The sequence below is a fragment of the Plasmopara halstedii genome, assembly GCF_900000015.1.
Source record: "Plasmopara halstedii genome assembly, contig: Scaffold_110, whole genome shotgun sequence".
Taxonomy (NCBI): domain Eukaryota; phylum Oomycota; class Peronosporomycetes; order Peronosporales; family Peronosporaceae; genus Plasmopara; species Plasmopara halstedii.
Window position 1 is genome coordinate 462,059 of NW_020187031.1, and position 17,937 is coordinate 479,995.

The 17,937-nt window shown below is 46.3% G+C and overlaps 2 protein-coding genes across 2 annotated transcripts; one reads left to right on the plus strand and one right to left on the minus strand.

Moving 5' to 3' along the window:
* Positions 1 to 3,759: 3,759 nt before the first annotated feature.
* Positions 3,760 to 6,384, minus strand: PHALS_00109 (hypothetical protein L914_11304; the record flags this gene model as incomplete). The annotated part of the gene is made up of 2 exons (XM_024727937.1): positions 3,760 to 3,897; positions 3,973 to 6,384. 2 exons carry the CDS (start codon positions 6,382 to 6,384, stop codon positions 3,760 to 3,762), a joined length of 2,550 nt encoding a protein of 849 aa, XP_024572145.1.
* A 9-nt stretch (positions 6,385 to 6,393) lies between these two features.
* On the plus strand, positions 6,394 to 7,304 carry PHALS_15463 (uncharacterized protein). Its single transcript, XM_036407508.1, has one exon. The coding sequence runs from the start codon at positions 6,862 to 6,864 to the stop codon at positions 7,126 to 7,128; it is 267 nt and encodes an 88-aa protein (XP_036262979.1). The 5' UTR covers positions 6,394 to 6,861; the 3' UTR covers positions 7,129 to 7,304.
* The last annotated feature ends 10,633 nt before the right edge of the window (positions 7,305 to 17,937 follow it).

Genomic DNA, 17,937 nt, shown 5'->3' on the forward strand with positions numbered 1-17,937 from the left:
TGCTGGCCAGCTTACCGGTACCTACTGGGTGCTGGCAGTCCATGAGTATGGACTTTTTATTTGGCCTGCCGAAGGACCCGGCGGGTAATGCGGGTTTAGTGGTCTTTGTGGACCGTTTGAGTAAGATGGATCATATTGCGGCAGTGTCTGACACCATCGACGGTGCTGGTATGGCGGCGCTGCTTGTCAATCGGTTCTATCTACAACATGGACTTCCGGAGTCAAGTGTCTCTGATAGAGACCCCCCGCTTCTTTGAGAAGTTTTGGTCTACAATCTTCAGGGTTCTGGGCACCAAGTTGACTATGTCAACGGACCATCCGCAGAACGATGGTCAGACTGAGCGCGCAAATGTGTCGTTAAAGACGCTCTTATCAGCGTCTGCGCTACGACACCGAAGCGCTGGAGCGCAATCTCGCCACTCGTAGAGTTTAATTTGAACAATGCAGTACATTTATCGACAACACGCTGTTCTACGCGAACAGGCTTTTAATTCTCGCGTCCCGCCGACGCCGCCATCCAATGGCTCAAGGCTTTGTTTGAGAGGAATAGCCGAACGGCAATCTGATGTCAGCCCTCTCACCGTGCGTAAAAAATTTGGAGACTTCCTGTCTACCAGACTACCTGTCTTACGACACGTTCGTGATGCGATGGCGGAAAGCCAGGACATGCAGAAGGAATATGCAGACGGAAAATGAAAAAGAAATGCCAAAAATATTGAGGTCGGAGACCTGGATTTACCTATTGCTAAAAACCTTCCTACACATGCCGTTTCTGCTGTCTTTATGACAAAGCTCCGTCCTATTGGACCTTTTATGATCGTGACCAAGCGAGGCCTTGCGTATAAACTGAACCTTCCGAGAAAGATGCGCACTCACCCGGTTTTTAACGTAGGCTTACTTAAGCCAAGTGAATGCGAAGGCGTTGGCGCCGGGGCATCGCCCAAAGGCGCTCGGCCACTCAGAAGTTGTACCAGCAACTAAGTGCAACAACTTCCGTTTCCAACCGCGCAAGGCGCTCCACTGTCGCACGAAGTGACATATTCGCCTGCTCAACGGCTAGGAGCCGCTCCGACAGAGCACGATAATTCTCAATGTGAGGCAGTCGATGCACAAAGTGGTCCAGTCTATGAAGTTCTTCCGCACAGCGGTAGACGATTCCGGAGAGATGCTCGGCAGAGTGCTGATGACGACAAACTTTGTCCCCCAACTCTCAGAAAGCATCGCGAGTCACCGGACGGCGATCGACCAAGTCGTAATCACCCGCCGACATTTTTCGATGAGAATTGTGGCGCCCTTTACCACGTGTAACGTCTTGTGGGCTGACGTCCTCGACGTGTTTTAACCCAAGTGGCGGGGTATAAAAACCCCGAGACTTCGTGGGAGTCTGAGGTGTCATTTCCCCGACATCGTGAAGGATTATATTCGGAAGAATGATGACGCTTCGCGTCGTCGTGTCGTGTGCCCCGCGCTTGTCGGCAGTAGCCCGGGAAGACGGAGGCCAATAAGCTGAGCTCAAGCTATGGCCACGAGCTGTTGTGGTCGTAGACTCACCCGTGTGGGAAACCAAAGAGCTAGCGGGAGCACTATGGATTGCTCCATATGCGCAGGGCGACAATACGCTGGAAGTCGGCGTGTGCCTTGAGTTTGGCAAAGTAAAATTTAAGGTGGTGCTCAACGCGCACGTCCACTTCATTATGGCTTCACTGTAAGGTAGACAGCAAAAAAAACTTCCGGTGCCGCTGCACCCATCGCTTAAAGATCTCATCGTCATGTCCAGCGGTTTCGCCAGTGATGAGCACTACAGGAATGGTTCGCATTGCGGGAACAGAGTACCTCCTTTTTAAGCTAGAAGTCGAGCGCGGTACCGATCCATTGGGATCTATTGTGGTACCAAAAAGTGACCTCGCAGAGCTTTCCGCTGATCAAGCTCAGCTTGTGTTGTGGCCGGGGGCGCGTATACGTAGACGTTTAACGAACGAGTGATCGCGTCATTCACTTCAGTAGCAGGATCCGCCGAGCGGAAGCTGTATTTCTCACGAGGGTCTAAGACCGAACGTAGATACGAGCGCAGGAGAGCCACCCTATCAGCAGCCTCCAATTGCTGCTCCGGTGCTTTGATGAGGTGATTAGTAACAGTACCACTTCCCCCGGAAGTCGAGATATCGGGGAACGGACATGTTGTCCGCAAGGTGTGAGCTGGGCCACGTCGCGCCGCTGGCTTGCTTCATCCGCCTCTTAATCTCACGCTGGGTATGAGTATCTGACTTGTAGTCGACTTCCCCCACCTCCTCGACGAGGAAATTCGCCGCCCGAGGCAGGCGCGGTGTGTTTCGCTCGATTACCGCGGGCTTGGGATGTACTTCCCGTGAAGCCGCGGACGTACTGTCCGGAGATGCCCCCTGTGCAGAAGAAGAAGGGCTTTGCCCGCGGGCACCCTCGCTACCATGTAGGCTGGGTGTTTTGCGTGTCGTAGAGACAGTGCTCATAGAGCGGAGAAGGTTTAAAGTTGTTCTTAGGAACGTGAAGGTGTTCAGACACACGAGCCTCGTTTGAGGCGACTGTTAAATGCAATTTAGAATATTCACAATTTTAATGGGAGTGTAACGGGGTTACACGTGACCTCGTAAGAAAGGGCGTGTCGCATAAGATTGTGCGACCGTGCATAGGTGTGTTTTACACAGGTAGTGTAATCACACAGTGGCGTGGCTACATCGTAACAAGATGCCACCACTTGGCAGGATTGCCAGTAGTTATGGATATTGATAGGTATTACTCTATTAATAAGGAAAGTCTAGGGTTTTAGATATCGGCGGCTCTGCCGCAACTAAACCAATTAAATACAGTTACGTTTTTGAACAGAAGTGTTCGTTTGCCTTGGTAACACTAAAGTACTTAGAAGTAGCGGATTGCGGTCCGCTACGCTTGTACTAGTTCTTGAAAAAAACGTTAGGTCGGTGACCTTAGCTTAGCTTCTTCTAAGCAAAGAGCTACGACAGCCCTGCTGCATTACAGTACTTGCCTCGTTACGAATTCGCCCCTTCACAGGACAAGATAAATTTCGTGGTTATCGAAATCTCGAAGCTGGACAGTTTCTACTGGTTCTGCTTGTGCGTTGGATTTTGGAAATAGCTCAAGTATGCAGTTTCTGCCGTGATAAGCATTTGATCCGCACGACGATGGCAAATTCTGGCGGAAAATCCCACGAGGGGTTGAGTGCGCAGAAGTGATCAGCGACTGGAAAATGTCAGGCACATTTTAAAGCGGCAGCGTTATTTCTGTGGAAAACATTTCTGATATTTTGGGGTCGTGAAAGTTGAGTGTACGAAATGTCGATGATTTAAATGACAGGAATATTGAAACTGAATCAGAACGTATATTTTTTTAACATTTTGTGTAAACAACCTGGCAAGATAAAGCGATTATATGACTAGCTTACGAATCGACACCGGCAAGCGTGGCTACTGGCGAATCTGTAGATTTCTGGTGGTGACTTACTGAAGGCTAAAGCTTGCTTCCAGCGCATCAGTCGCTCACTTCCTTGACTTATCGATTTAATAATTGGGTCGACAGAATACCAAGGGTGAGTAGCTGCTACATTGTGTTATAACAATTGGCCAAAGAGAGCAAAAATGAAGGTCTTATGAGACTTTCCTGAGTTTTGGCTTTGTTCTAACAGATGATGCACGCCACGCCTTTCTGAAATAAAGAATACCTTTTTTCTTAGTTTAATCTGTAGAAAAGTTGCTATAACCGCCATCTTTAGACCTCAGTTGTAAATAAGTACTGATCGTCAAATGGGTATACTTCGGGTGACGTCAAGGCAATTTTATCGCTGTAATTATTTGCCAGCATTCGATAGTCTGCTCGAATAGGAGTTCGCTGATGAAATGCTGGCTGCTGATAAACGTTGTCAAGAAAAAAAAAATTAGGCGCGGTCGAATTATTTAAACCTCGCGCAGTGTCAAGACGTACGCACTCCATTAACGGTAAAAACTTTGCCACAATTGGATAGAGTGAAAGAACGTGGTAACTGAACAACAGCACGATAATAATCAGCACAGTAATCATAATAGAAGGTATCGCTGCCTTTTTGAGAGACAAAATTCCAATGAGCGTGAGCTGAGCAACAACGAGAGCGATGATGCAAAATTTGAACAAGCGCGGCCAGTATGCTCCTAATGCAAAACATGTTGGTTTGTAAACGTAAAGTATCTGACGACGATAAACAATTTCAGCCATAAAAAAAAAGAGCCACGTAAAGTAGCAGACTAAAGGCGCGATTGGTGCAAACGTCAGTGTCACCAATAAAACCAGGAAGCAATCGGCAAGAGAATTTGTTGGATCAAATGGATCCGTCTTGGAAATATTGCGAAGACCCATCCATGATGAATTGCGCTCACGTCGTGTGTGTTTTGGCGCCAAAAGTGCGAATAAAGCCGACCAAACCAGTGGTACCACACGCAGTAATTCCAAAATTAGCCCCAAACCCGTCTGTACAATCACGTACGAGATGAAGAATGTAGACTGTTGCGGCATACTACGTCCTAGCATGGATACAAGCTGTTTTGGCTGATTTAAAATCTCTTTGAGACTGTCCAAGATCGTGCCGACAATCACTGTAACGAAAAAAATTTGGACCAGTTGAAAATATGCCAATTTTGTAAATAATGCAGCCCGAACTTCAGTTTTCGATGGGTGACCTTCTCTATCCGATAGAAAATTAAATACCAGAGGCGCCAAGGCACTCAGTAAAGCAAGGGCTATCGGTGCAATTTGCTTAAATATCTCTTCGAGAATGGGATAATTAACAATGGCTTTGTTTAAAAACGGAAGCGTGCGTCGAAGAGACTCAACTGAGGCTAACGAGGCCACAAATGCGGTTGGAATCGTCCAAAATAACACAATTGTTGCAGACACTAAGGACGATAGAAGCGTTCCGAACATTCGAGTTTGATAGCGAAGCCCAATGTTTTCCCAACTGATATCGTCTACATGTGGTGCCGGCATAACAGCCATGCATTCTGGATCTTTTGATTGCGACGTTTGTTGCGCAACTTGCGCTGACATGAGTGACGTGAATGAGACAAATGCGGCCCGTCTCATCACCCGGATTGGATTTTGGTTTCGAATCTGATCCCGCTCGTACTGATTCATTTCCCGCTCGCCTTGATGTGTTTTCTTCGTGTCAAATTCGTCTATATCGTTTCTATCAGAACTACTTCGCAATTGCTCCGCTCCCCCACTACGATCAACAAATTGGCTTTCCTTCATCTCGCTGTCTCGTCTAAACATCTTTATCCTTTTTGGCCAATTTCGCCCGGGATCAGCCATGTCTCGCTTTTCACTATCGCCAAGACTGTCCATTCCACGCTCTTCTATTTCAACTTGAGACGCCAGCTGTGCCTGCGCATTATCAATACTCTGTATTTCATTCGCAACCTCTTCATTTAACGTCGCTAGTTCGTTTTGATAGTGGTCAATGCTATCAACGATGACACCTCGACTACCATTTTGACACACCATCATACCAATCCATGATTGCCCCTTACGATGCAGCGGTCTCTTGCATGATCGATCGCACATAGCTAATGCGTGCTCGAGATCGTTTCGGGATTTCTCGCGACGATTCAACAGCGCATTCAGCGTAGCGCATTCGAGTGCCACGTACACATTTCTAATGGACGATGGAAAGATCTTAGACATGTACCTTTCCAGCGTCTGGCGCGTTCGCAGATGTAGCGGCAGGTCGTTGACCAGCACTGAATACTGTGGTGCCTCCATTCTACCCATTACATCATGACGACAACTCACGTACACTTTGTACTCTTTGATAAGCAACTTCATAGCGTATGTTGACATCACGAACGCAACCACTGTCGGGGCCCACAATCTGTCACTGCGTTCAGGTAGATTGCTCATAGATATTCGAGTGAGTGGATCGATAGAAACTCGACTTGTCAATGGCTGTACTGCCGTTGCGTACAGTGGAAATAGCACTATCGAGCACCCCACAGCTAATAGTGCCAGTTTCTGACCAAGGCGCAAGAACCGAAGTAAAGTAAGCGTATCCAGGCCACATCTATGCAATACTTCATCGTCTGATACGCAAAAGTTGGCGTAAACCCAACGAAATATCTTACCAGAACGAGTATATAAAGACGCACTAAAAATCTTTTCCTCTTCGTGACGACAGTCGTAGACGGCACGAAAGCGCCGACAGAGACACTCAAAAAGTAGAAATCCCGCTGTCAAGATCGGAAAATATATGGACGCGCTTGTTTTGACTGTACCACTGGGGTTAGCGTTTGCCACTGTCGCATCACTCTGCGTCGTGCTCATTTCAAGTTTGTGGGAGGCGATACGGCAGTTGTGCGTTGTTGACATGTATTTCTCAAAATTTGTTATTCGACTGATTAATGTGCACCTTGAAGCCATCAACAAATTGCATGCTTAAGTGCTCATTAATTTCCTCGATACCGTTGTGTCCGACGAATTATCAAACTCGCTTTATCATGAGTGATAATATTTTTAAATTATCCAGACTGAGTGTTTTGATGAACTTCTGACATTTTTGTCTCTCGTTCTGTGTATAAGTAATCCAGATATTCAATTTGGATGATAGATGAATATTGCAGATATAGCAATAGACATGATCGGCAGTTTATCAAATCGTGTCTAGTCAACATGAAATTTGCTACATTGGCTCTACGTTCAACCTCCTTAAGCATCGTATGATTTGACATCGATCTCAGTTCAAACGATGGGATGAAATGAAAACAGCAACAACAAGCGAGATTGGAATCTATCCATACTTCCGAAAGTATGGCCCGTTCGAGTCTGAGATTATATTGATCAATCAGTATGAGGTTGCCGACTGCATGCCTACGAAACGTTATCAATCAACAAATTTGTGTGAATAAGATACCAATCTTTGGGCTGTTGAAAAGGCAAAAACAAAAATTAAAACTAAAAAATACTGTGAAGCCAAAAAAGAAGTTCTCGATGAAAAGAATAAGCCATACCACGAGCTTCATAAAGAGAGACTTGTCAAGGAGGTTACATGAGAATGTGGCGGTTGTTACCAATATAATGGCAGAACGTATCGCTTCAAGTCTCAACGGCATATAGGTTTGGTATTGGCTCAATCTGACCAACTAATCATAATCAGAAATCCCGCAAGAAAACGTGATATTTTGAACAACCTGAACTTTTAATCGATTAAGGCGATCATATTTATCGCAGCATCTTACAACTCTTACGGATGTTCTACATATCTATAAACAACGAGCATAATATTCGAGGTATTGATTGTATCCTTGGGTGTTTATTCATATTTTACTTTGATATATACTTTGAGGAACGGATAAATAAGCACCTTCTTCGTAGTTACATTGAACAGAGATAAATCACTAAGTGTTATTCGTAGCCAAACAATGAAGGTTGCGATTCTCAATGAACGATACCGAACGAAACGTCTCAACCCCTTGTTCTTGTGCTTGGAACAAACTTCAGATAAGCTGATCAACAAAGGTGTAGAAAAATGCCGAATTTCTGACCTTTGATCTTATTTTCAAGCTTCGCGTTTTTGCTTTCTTCCGGAATGATTTTTTTTCAAAGTCAGCAACCAAGAGACGACGAATCACTTCACCAGCTTCATCTTTGTAGTTTGGTAGTTTGTTGCTCTTGATATTCCAGTCATGAACTGGATTCGAGCCTTTTCCTTTCACAGGACATTAAGCTGAGCCACGCGTTTCCATACTGATGAAATCAGCATTTGGTAGAGTTTTAGCAGGATTTCTCATACCATGAGCCAAATAGGAATACCATGAAATCAAATATATCGTTTAGCTTAACCAAGATAAACTCGATAGTTTCATCGGTTCAAGTATTGGAGCATAGTCACTGTCAGTCCTAAATTTTGAGTCAACAATGAATATCTAATCTGACTATTCTCTACAATATCAGCGGTCAAAATAAACGTCTGCTGCTCATGCGCATGTATCGACGAAAGACCTTAAAGACGCGATCCATGAAAAATCTTGAATGTCGTCTAGGGTACGGAAGGCAAAACGTTAACTCAAATCGCTTTTATACGATGACTGTTATATCATCCTCTATTGCAGTAAACCACCAAAATTAGTAAATCTGCTTATAGATTTATCATTGGAGCATAGTCGCTGTCAGTCTTAAATTTCGAGTCAATGTATGTCTAAACTTTGAATATTCTCTACAATATCAGCGGTGAAAATAAATGTGGCATTAGACAGATCGTAAATACTATTCTTGAATCCAAAATAGCTATAATTCAGGTTAGTGAACTCACGCTGATAACGTTCTCGAGGCTAAAACGCTCTCACCGTCACTAAGGCTAAAACGCTCCCGTTACTGAGAGGCTCGCGTTGGTTGACAATGACATGGCCGTTTAGTCTTCGGAGACGATGCAGGTGGTTTTCTGAGTTTATCTATTTAATGATTGGTCGTTCGATGACTAAGCTAAACGATAAATTTGATTTCATGGTATTCCTTCTTGGTTATCCAATTCTCACCAAGAGCAGTTTGGATTGTCTGAATACTATGCTGTGATGGTATGATCAAATTTTGATCAAGCTCTACCAAATGCTGCGTGGTTCAGTCCAATGTGCTGTGAAAGGGAAAGGCTCGATTTCAGTCCATGAATATTTCAACAATTATCAAGAGCAACAAACTGCCAAGCTACAAATATAAAGCTTGTAACAGGGTTACACGTGCCCTTGTGAGAAAAGGGCTGGTCGCACAAGATTGTGCGACCGTACATAGGTGTGTATAACACAGTTTTTGTAATAACAGAGTGGTGTGGCTGCACCGCACTAAAAAATCACCACGTGGCAAAATCTCTATATTAGTTATATTAACTAGGTATTATTATATCTTTATCAGAAACACAGGGTTTTAGATATTGGCGGCTCTGCCCCAATCAGAACAATTAAATACAGTTTCGTTTTTTAACAGAAGTGTTCGTTTGCCTTGGTTAGGCTTTAGTACTTCGAAGGAGCGGATTGCGATCCGCTACGCTTGTATGAGTTCTTTGAAAAAATGTAAGGTCGGTGCCCTGAACTAAACTACCTCTAAGCAAAGAGCTACGGCAGCCCCGCTGCACTTAATAGCACTTGTAGTCAATCTACGCCTGAGTCGTTACAACTGATCCTGTGTGAGGATGGAGTGGTACGCATGTTTTCCCCAGAACATGCAGGACGGGCTGAATAAGGTGATGTCCCTGCTGGGCCATGAAAGTGTGAAGCACCTCGTTGCGCAAGGGCCCGAGACCCAAGTGCGCGCCTAGAGGCGTTGTCCAGTTATAAAAATGCTCTGTTAGAGCACCTTCAGCAGAAGTTGTTAGCGTCGACGGCGTCTATGACTCCGCCATGGGTCGGAAGGAATCCTCGACGACGGAGGATTCCTTCCGACCCAGGCCACTTATGGTGACCGTTAAGATTTTTATGGGGAAGGATGGAAAGAATCTCCTTCAGTGGGTGAGAGCGACCGAGATGACTATGGCATCCGCCATGCTCCAAAACGAGCAACAGCGCGTGACACAAGCTATCTCCAAGTTTGGGGTCGGGTGCGAGAATAAGACCTCACGTGCGGTGCTTCGGTTGAACCTGCGTTCCCCTGCTGCAAGGAGCTGATCCGTCAACTTCTGCAAGTGTTCTCGCCGCCTATTCAAAGGTATCGCGTGAGATCGCATTTCCTTGCTGCCCGACAGGACAAGAAGGAGTTATTGGACTTTGTCCAAGAGTTGAAAACATTCATTACCAAAATGGCAGCCGATCCTCTACCCGGAGCAATCGCAGTGACCGTCTTTATGGGGGACCTCCGCATTGGTGTGGCCAGAATGGAAGTCTTCCATTTGTATCTATCTTCCTTTGTAGAAGCGGTGAATGTGGCATTGAATACCAACTTCAACTTCTAATCGGCACGACTTGGTTGGAATGCACACCTTAAGATCTCGTCGAGCGAGCCTGAGCCAATGGACCTCAGCTATGCTGTGAAAGAGGGGAAAAAGCTCCGATCTGCTGAGCAGCGTGTAAACACCCGACGGTGTTTTGTCTGTGGAGACAGTTGCCACCTTCAGACTGATTCTCCCCGGCGCAAGACTCGTAAAGGTTCATCGAATCGACGTCTAGCTTTAAACCTGTCTGGTTTGACGCAGGGGAAAGACAAAAAACAGTAGGCGCAGGGCGTCCAACTGGGGAAGAACTGAGTTTTGCTGAGCCTCAAAGAGGTGGAGAGCAGCACGTCCCAGCCCCGTAGAGCTACGTGCTCTTGAACACGGAACGTGTGTGCAAGCCGGACTTGCTGGTCGAAAAACCGACCGTGAACGGCTTAGAGAAGCCATATAAAATCCTTATCGATTCTGGTGCGCCGGAAATAATTGCCCGACGCTTCACGATCGAAGGAAGTCAGCTGTATGCTGAAGCGCTGGATGCGCGGTTGAGTGAACTGTCACTGTTCGCTAAGCGATGGGGACATGTGTCACGGTGCCAAATGTCCCTGTGGACCGGTGTCAACTCTCTTGTATTTGATAGCGTGAACGCTCCTTAGTCTTAGACTTGGATTCAAGGTGTGACCTTATCCTTGATATAGCATGGTTGAAACATTATGAGCCGTTGGTTGATTGGAGGTCGAAAAACTTTGATGCTACGCACACGTCTTCTGGTGGAGCTTTGGTAAGTCACGAACCCACTTCTGCTAGAAGCAATGGCGCTGTTGTCTTGGGCTCTGGACCGGGACGATTAATGTGCTGGATATCGGAGTATCCGAGTCGTCGAACATAGAAGGTGTATTAGACAAGAGTCCCGAGCATGGCTTGCGGGCTGCGCGTGGGATGGCATGTAATCCTCTGAGCACTGCTCGAATATCAAAGCAGTCGCTGCTTGCCAAGAATGGCATGGTCGGACGAGGTCCGAGGCATCGAGGGCTAGGCCCTAGTGATGCGCATAGAGTGGCACATAATCCAATGATCACTGCTCACGTTTCGAAGCAGTCGCTGCATGCCAGGAGTGGCTTGGTTGGCCAAGAGCCGAGGCATCAAGGGCAAGGCTCTTCTGATCCGCGTGGAGTGGGACGTTATCCACTGAGCGAAGACTTGTAGAAATAGCAGCTCTTCGTTGGATGTTGTTAATATCATCAAGGCTCCGATGGAACAGGGAGTGGGGACATTGGACGACGCCGAGTGCGTGTTCCCACTCGATGAGACATTAAATGTCGCAGAGAGGAGGCGGCGATGCCATATGTTACCTGCAAGGCGAAGGGCGTCGACCCTGACCCAGGGTGTATCTACCGTACACGATAGCGCACAGCTATACACCCTTGTCAAGATTATGCCGGGAGATAAAGACGACAACGTCACCTTCGAGCCTATTCCCACAGTGGATGCTCTTTTTGAGCTGGACGAGATGTCCTTCAAAGAGTTTGGCGGTGCCTTGAAGGAAGGCGATTTAGCCGAATATTCTTTATACGACCGAATGAGGAGATTAAATCGTCGTCGCTTCTGAATGAAGCTGTTCTGGAGACGAAGTTGATCGCCGATCCTGAAGTATCCCTCGGTTTGTACAATCTATAGGTAAAGGAATTCCAAGACGTCGTCTCCATAGACCCGCCGTCGCTCCTACCCCCAGCCCGAGGTGTCCGTAATGAGATTGACCTGGTTCCGGGAATCAAATACTGCGAAACACGCCAATGGGCCCTTCCCAAGGAGCAGTGTGACGTTCTTGACGCATTTTTCGTGCAAAGCACGAGACAGGAATGGTGCGTGAGAACAAGTCTCCCCATTCGACACCCACGTTTTGTGTTCGGAAGACGTACAGCAAATGGCGTATCATTTACGCTCAAATTAAGCAAAACGCTGTCGCTATTCCGGCACAAACGCCGATTCCTAGAAAGGATGTTCTCCAGAACAATGAGGTTGGCTCTACAAATTACAGTTGGTCGATTGTTATTACTAATTGATCAGAGATCGAGTTATTTTCTGCTGACAGAAGTGAGTACTCCGTGCGGGATGCTCTGGGAGTAAATGCAGCAGCAGCATTTAATCGTCTTGTGATGCAGCTATTCAGGCTCCATCGGACGTATGCACAGACAAACTTTGACGACATTTTCGTCCACAGTCGTGCGGCGCACGGGAGGACAGATGAGAAAAGCCACATTGTCCATTAAAGAGCGGTTCTCGAGTGCATGCGCACGATTAAGCTTTATGCCAATGCCGATAAGTGCATGATCGGCGTGGAAAAAATCCCCTTCTCAGGGTGCGTCATTGGGATACGTGGCCTTTGAGCGGATCCCGAAAGGTCAAGGTCATTGTGAACTGGCCGGTTCCCAAGAATCGAAAGGACCTGCGCAATGGCTTGGCTTCACCAACTACTTGCACAAATATAGCGCAAATTATGTGGAAAAGGCACGGTAATTGTCAAATCTCCTTTAACTGGATACGGAATGGTGTCGGGACACCGAGTTTCGGGAGGCTTTTGCCAGGGCCAAAGACATCCTCCTTCATGCACCAATTTTGGCGTTCTCAGACTTTTTACTATGACGCTTCGGACATTGCTATCGGCAATACACTGCTGCAAACAAATGCCGAGGAGCGAGATCGGGTGATTGCACTCGAATCTAGCCAGCTCAAGGCTGCGGAAAAAAACTACTCAGTCCACGACAAGGAATTACTTGCGATGAAGTATCCACTTGTCAAGATCAGAACGCACCTTCTTGGCTCAAAGCCGTTGATGATGTGCACAAGTCATGCGTCATTACGCACTGCGACTCAATCGCCTCACATTTCGCAGAGGATAACCAGGTGGCTCTCATTTCTTTGCAGAATATAACTTGGAGGTATGAGGCCGGAGAGCAGACTGCTTTGGCTGATGCGTTGCCACGCAGACCGGGTTATGAGTTTACTCATGTCCCGACGGTGACGCCGTCAGTAACGAATTCAATTTGCACCGCATACGCAAGTGACAGTATGCGTGTAGCGCCGCTAAAGGCTCTCGAGAGCAAGGGGTTTGGAAACACGGACAAGAATTTGTCGGCTCGATAGCGCGCACGTTTACACCAATAGTCGTTGAATAATGGGTTGATGAAATCGCCACGAATTGTGGTATCTCACAATGGGTTTTTAACTTACCGTATCCTCTATGAGACCCACAACACCCCACTCTGTGGTCATGTAGGTCGTAAGAAGACGTACAGCTCCATGCGTTGTGCCTACTGGTGGCCCAAGCTGTTCCAATGGCCAAGCACCAATGTGCGGATGTGTGATACGTGTCAAAGATGAACTCTTCTCCGAATTTGGCGGTGCCGCTGGTCAGTTTGTTTACACAAGTCGGTGTAATCACATCATGGTGTGGCGGCACCGTAACAAGATGCCACTACCTGGTGGGACCGCCAGTACTTCTGCAGATCGATTCGGTTTTTCTATTTAGTTCGAAATACCCAAGGTTTTAAATAAAAACAGCTTCAATTTCGAACGGAAGTGTACATTTACCTTGGGTTAAGGCTCTAGGTACTCTTGGTGGTAGCGGATTTCGATCCGCTACACTCGTAATGGTTCTAGTATAGAACGCAAGGTCGGTGACCTTAGTAAGTTTCTATGAAGCAAAGAGCTACGGTATCCCGGTGCAGCCATTGCCTCTGTATTGAAAGACTACTTGGTCCGACCAATTTTTGCACAAAAACAGAGCATTTTATGTCTCAATGGCTACACCTCTCACCAATCTTGATTAATGGAATGTCATATAGTGCTCGGGGAGGGGAAGATGGGGTAGCCATTGATGCTATAGAAGAGAGCCTCATACGTGCCCCGATTGAGGCTCTTTCAAATTCAGTTAGGCTGTTTACTATCGTCTGTGACGCTATAGCCTTTGCCATGTCATGTGATTTACGCCAAGTAGATGCCGACAGGCATAATGTTATCACGCGATCAAACGATAAGAAGATTTTTGCGCTGAATAATCTCTCAACATATTCAGGGCGCACCTGTCTGGCTCTAAGCCGACTGTGATATATACAGATCATGTTTCGTCGCACACGGCAACGTCACCACATCACTCACAGAGAATGGCAAGATGATCATATACTTTACCAAGTATATTTCGGCGTAAGATATAAATTTGATGTGGTGGCGGGTGAGCAATTGCGTTGTACCAATTATGTTTGTAACACGTTACGATTGTTCAACCACTAATGATTGAGGCGATACGTGCAGCGTACGGACCAGGCAAAACGTATGTTGTGTTGTCAAATTTGGAAAGCAAGGTGTCTGAGAATTTACATGCTTTTATGTCGAATCGCACGGTTGCACGTCTGAACGACTTTGCCTTATTTCAACGCTTGTTTTACTTCGGCAATGACCCGCAAAATACTACACGTGTGGTAAGATCTCATGCTGAGGGCTTCGAGCGGAGAATACCGCACGGGGTATGAGATGATACTACTTTGGATGTCACATCGGTAGGGGAGTACATACTGCTCGGTGAGCGCGATGCATTGTGGTCCGATATGTACGCAAAGGTTAGCACATAGTGGCTTATATCAATGGAGTAAACACTAGTCGCACGAGCCGGTATTTTAGCCAATCTACTGATTCCAGCAGAGTGTTTGCAGTCCATAATTATAGACTTTATTTTCGGTCTCCCACAAAGGGCGTCCAGCAATAGTGGCATTGTAGTCTTTGTGGACTGGCTGAGCAACATAGATCATCTCGCTACTGTCAGTGACATTCTAATCGGTGAGGATACACCCAAGCTGTTCCACGACACAGTGTTTTGCCAATTACCGATAGCCATTATATTAGTTGGAGCCTCACTTTTCATGTAAGTTATGACGAACATTGTTCAAGGTGCTTGGCACCAGATTGAACATGTCAGCCGCTTATCATTAATAAAAATAGACGATTAGCTGGAACGCGTTAATCACGTGGCAGAAGAAGTCATCAAAATCACTGGCGTGGAGAGACGGTGGTGCTGGAGCGACTTAGTCCCGCTCAATGATTTTGCGTATGGCATATCTCGACAGGATTGTTTTAATATAGTTAGTCAGCCTTCGACATTGACACAAAGTGGCACCAATATTGGGAAGCAACTGTTGATCCAACTCGTCCTTTTAAAATCACACCTCGTAGCATGATTAAAGATTTCATCTCGACAAGACTGAGCATCATGTGCCGGGTGCGCGGCCCTATGGATGAAAGCTAGGATGCTTAGAAGCAACATGCTGATGCCAAAGGCAGAAAAAAACACGTGACTTCGCAGTTGGAAATGTTTTCGATGAATGCACTTCACCTACCAACCAACACAGTTTCTGCGGTCTGTTAGATCAAGCTGCGATCACGCAAAACCGGTCCGTCTACAGTTATGGCAAAAAAGATTTAGATATACTATCGACCTCGCAAAGAGAATGCAACCATACCTGGTATTTTTATGTGGGCTTACTGAAACCATATCACATTACCGCTCTTATGAGCTAGTCGGATGAAAAGCACTTATGGCAGACGAAGCAGCGTCTTAACTATCCCTTGGAGCCAAAATTATATATGCTTTAGCACAGCGACACAGGTTTTATCCGCTGGGGGGTTGTATCAAGCTTACAGTGTGATGATGTAGCTCAGAGAGCGCTTTCAAAAAACTGCGCCGTAAGCATTTCGACTGCCAGCCGAGGCTCTCAGGGAGAGTCGACATGCTACAACAGCAGGCCAGCCCATCGAAAATGCTTGTTGAATGTGTACGGTCACTAACTCCTGGGGTGTTTGTGGGCCGGCGGGTATACCAGAGCAGTTGCCAATATCGGGTGCACTCTCTTCATTTCTAAGAACTAGCCAAGTCGCCCAATGTGGCATTCTTCCTAAAATTGAGTGGGGACCAACATCTTAATAGTTTATCTGTCGATTGTTGTACCAGCTGTCTGCTTGAGAGGTTAGGGACTATTTCAACTAGAGCAAAAGGTGACGGATTCGATGGCTTTGTCAAGCTTTGCACTTTGCAAATTCAAGCATTGTTTTGCGCTTAGATCTCCTAATCGATAATTCTAGCTTGCAAAGCCTAAAAACAGTTTAGACGCGTTTATTCGATGCGAAAATTGAGTATGGTACCCATATGCACTATCGCGAATACTCATAACCAAGCTATCTTCTGTATGTAAGTACGGCTTCTAATTTGAGCATAGGCACTTATGTTATAGAGCGATGCATGTTGGGCTTGCTATGCATCTTTCACGTATAGGTGGATAATGGTCCTACCGCGGCGATCAACTTTTGATGATTTGAAGCCGAAGTCACGACGTGGTGATACCGGCAAGAGTCAATCTGACTCTGAAGCTTGAAGACAAGTAATCTGGGTGTCCGAGTCATTTAGCTAAATTTTGACAAGCTCGACATTGCCGTGAGTTCTGTGAGAGGTGTGGCGATACTCTCCGCAGTCGGGATAAGCCACAGAGTTTGTAATTTGTGCAGAGGGGACAATGAGCGTAGTGTCTGCCTTGTCCTCAATGGACGGTTTAGTCGTATGTCCCTGGGTAGAAGCGAAGATGTTAGATCAGGTCTTGGAGAGTCACTGCGATGTTTCTCACGAGAGAACACATCGGCTTTCTCTCAGGGTAATGTTTTGATGACGTCGGTCGCGAGTACCGCTATTTTAGTCTTTCAGAGCTATCGGCAGTTGTTCACGTTTGGATCAGTCAGCAAGAGGTGCAAAGAGTGGAGTATAGCTCTGACGTGAGGGGACACTTTGCACGAAATAGTAAGCCTCGGCCCAAATGGCCCAAGTTGATAAAATTGAGTAACTCTATAATAACAGGTGTCTAAGCTACCCTGCCATCCCAAGAGTAATATATATGGAAGATTGATTATTTTGGACAAAAATGTTAATACGTTTTTTCTGTCTTCGTAGCTTGATCTGTGTGTACAGCGGACTTCTTTTCTACGGAGGCGATACTTTAGTACTTATAAATATTTACATTTACATAACAGCGCGAAAATCCCGAACAATTGTAAAATATTGCATTTATTACGGGTGTACAAAAGTGTAAGGTTTAAGTACACGAGATTACTATTATACACTAACTCAGATGTGGAACACACTGTAGTCCACACTTTTTGTGTCTTTTTTTAAGATACTACACGACAGTGACCGCTTCGTGAGCAGCCATAGCGCATGAAGTTTGATTTCTCTCTTTGTACTTGGCTGAGCCTGCTTCTCAAAGCATACTCGCTTCGGAAATCTACTGTGGTGCACTTGAACAATGGCTCTGCGAGAATTTAAAAAGACGTGGTATTGTGATTGACGTGCTAAGTGAGTCTCATGGAAGACGCCTTGGTATTCACGATGGAACGATCGTAGTGACTTTCCAATTCTTGATCCAGCACCTTCGCCTCCACTCAAAGACTCACGGCCTAGCTGACCACCGAGGGAGAAAGCCTCCAACCACGCTCAACCTGCCAACTGCATAAGATGCTAACTCTATGCCTATTGTTATCAAAAAGCTGGTTTTAATTCAGGAATTTAGCAGTCTCTGGCGGATCCTGTAGCCAACTCGGCCTCTCTCACCCAGAGCAGGAGATCTCTCCATCTTTACCCTCGAAAGTTTTAACGCTCACCATGAGCGGCCTGGGACGGGGAGGGGGGAGAGTCAGCCGTCGTCGACAGTGGGGTCATGGACGCAGTCGCTAGCGACATTTTCCGCTCTAGAGACTCTAGCAGAGCATTCGCATAGCTCAAAAACGCCTCTAGACGCGCGCTTATCGATTCGGATTCTTGCGGAGCAAGGTGTTGCACACCCTCAAAGCCAAGCAGGGACATCTGCTTTTTAAGCCCGTTCTGCATGCCCTGGGACAAATAGGGGGAAATTGCTTCATCCCCGCAGAGGTTCAGTCGAAACGACTTAGGCGTATATTGAGCAAGAGTGCTGCCAAAT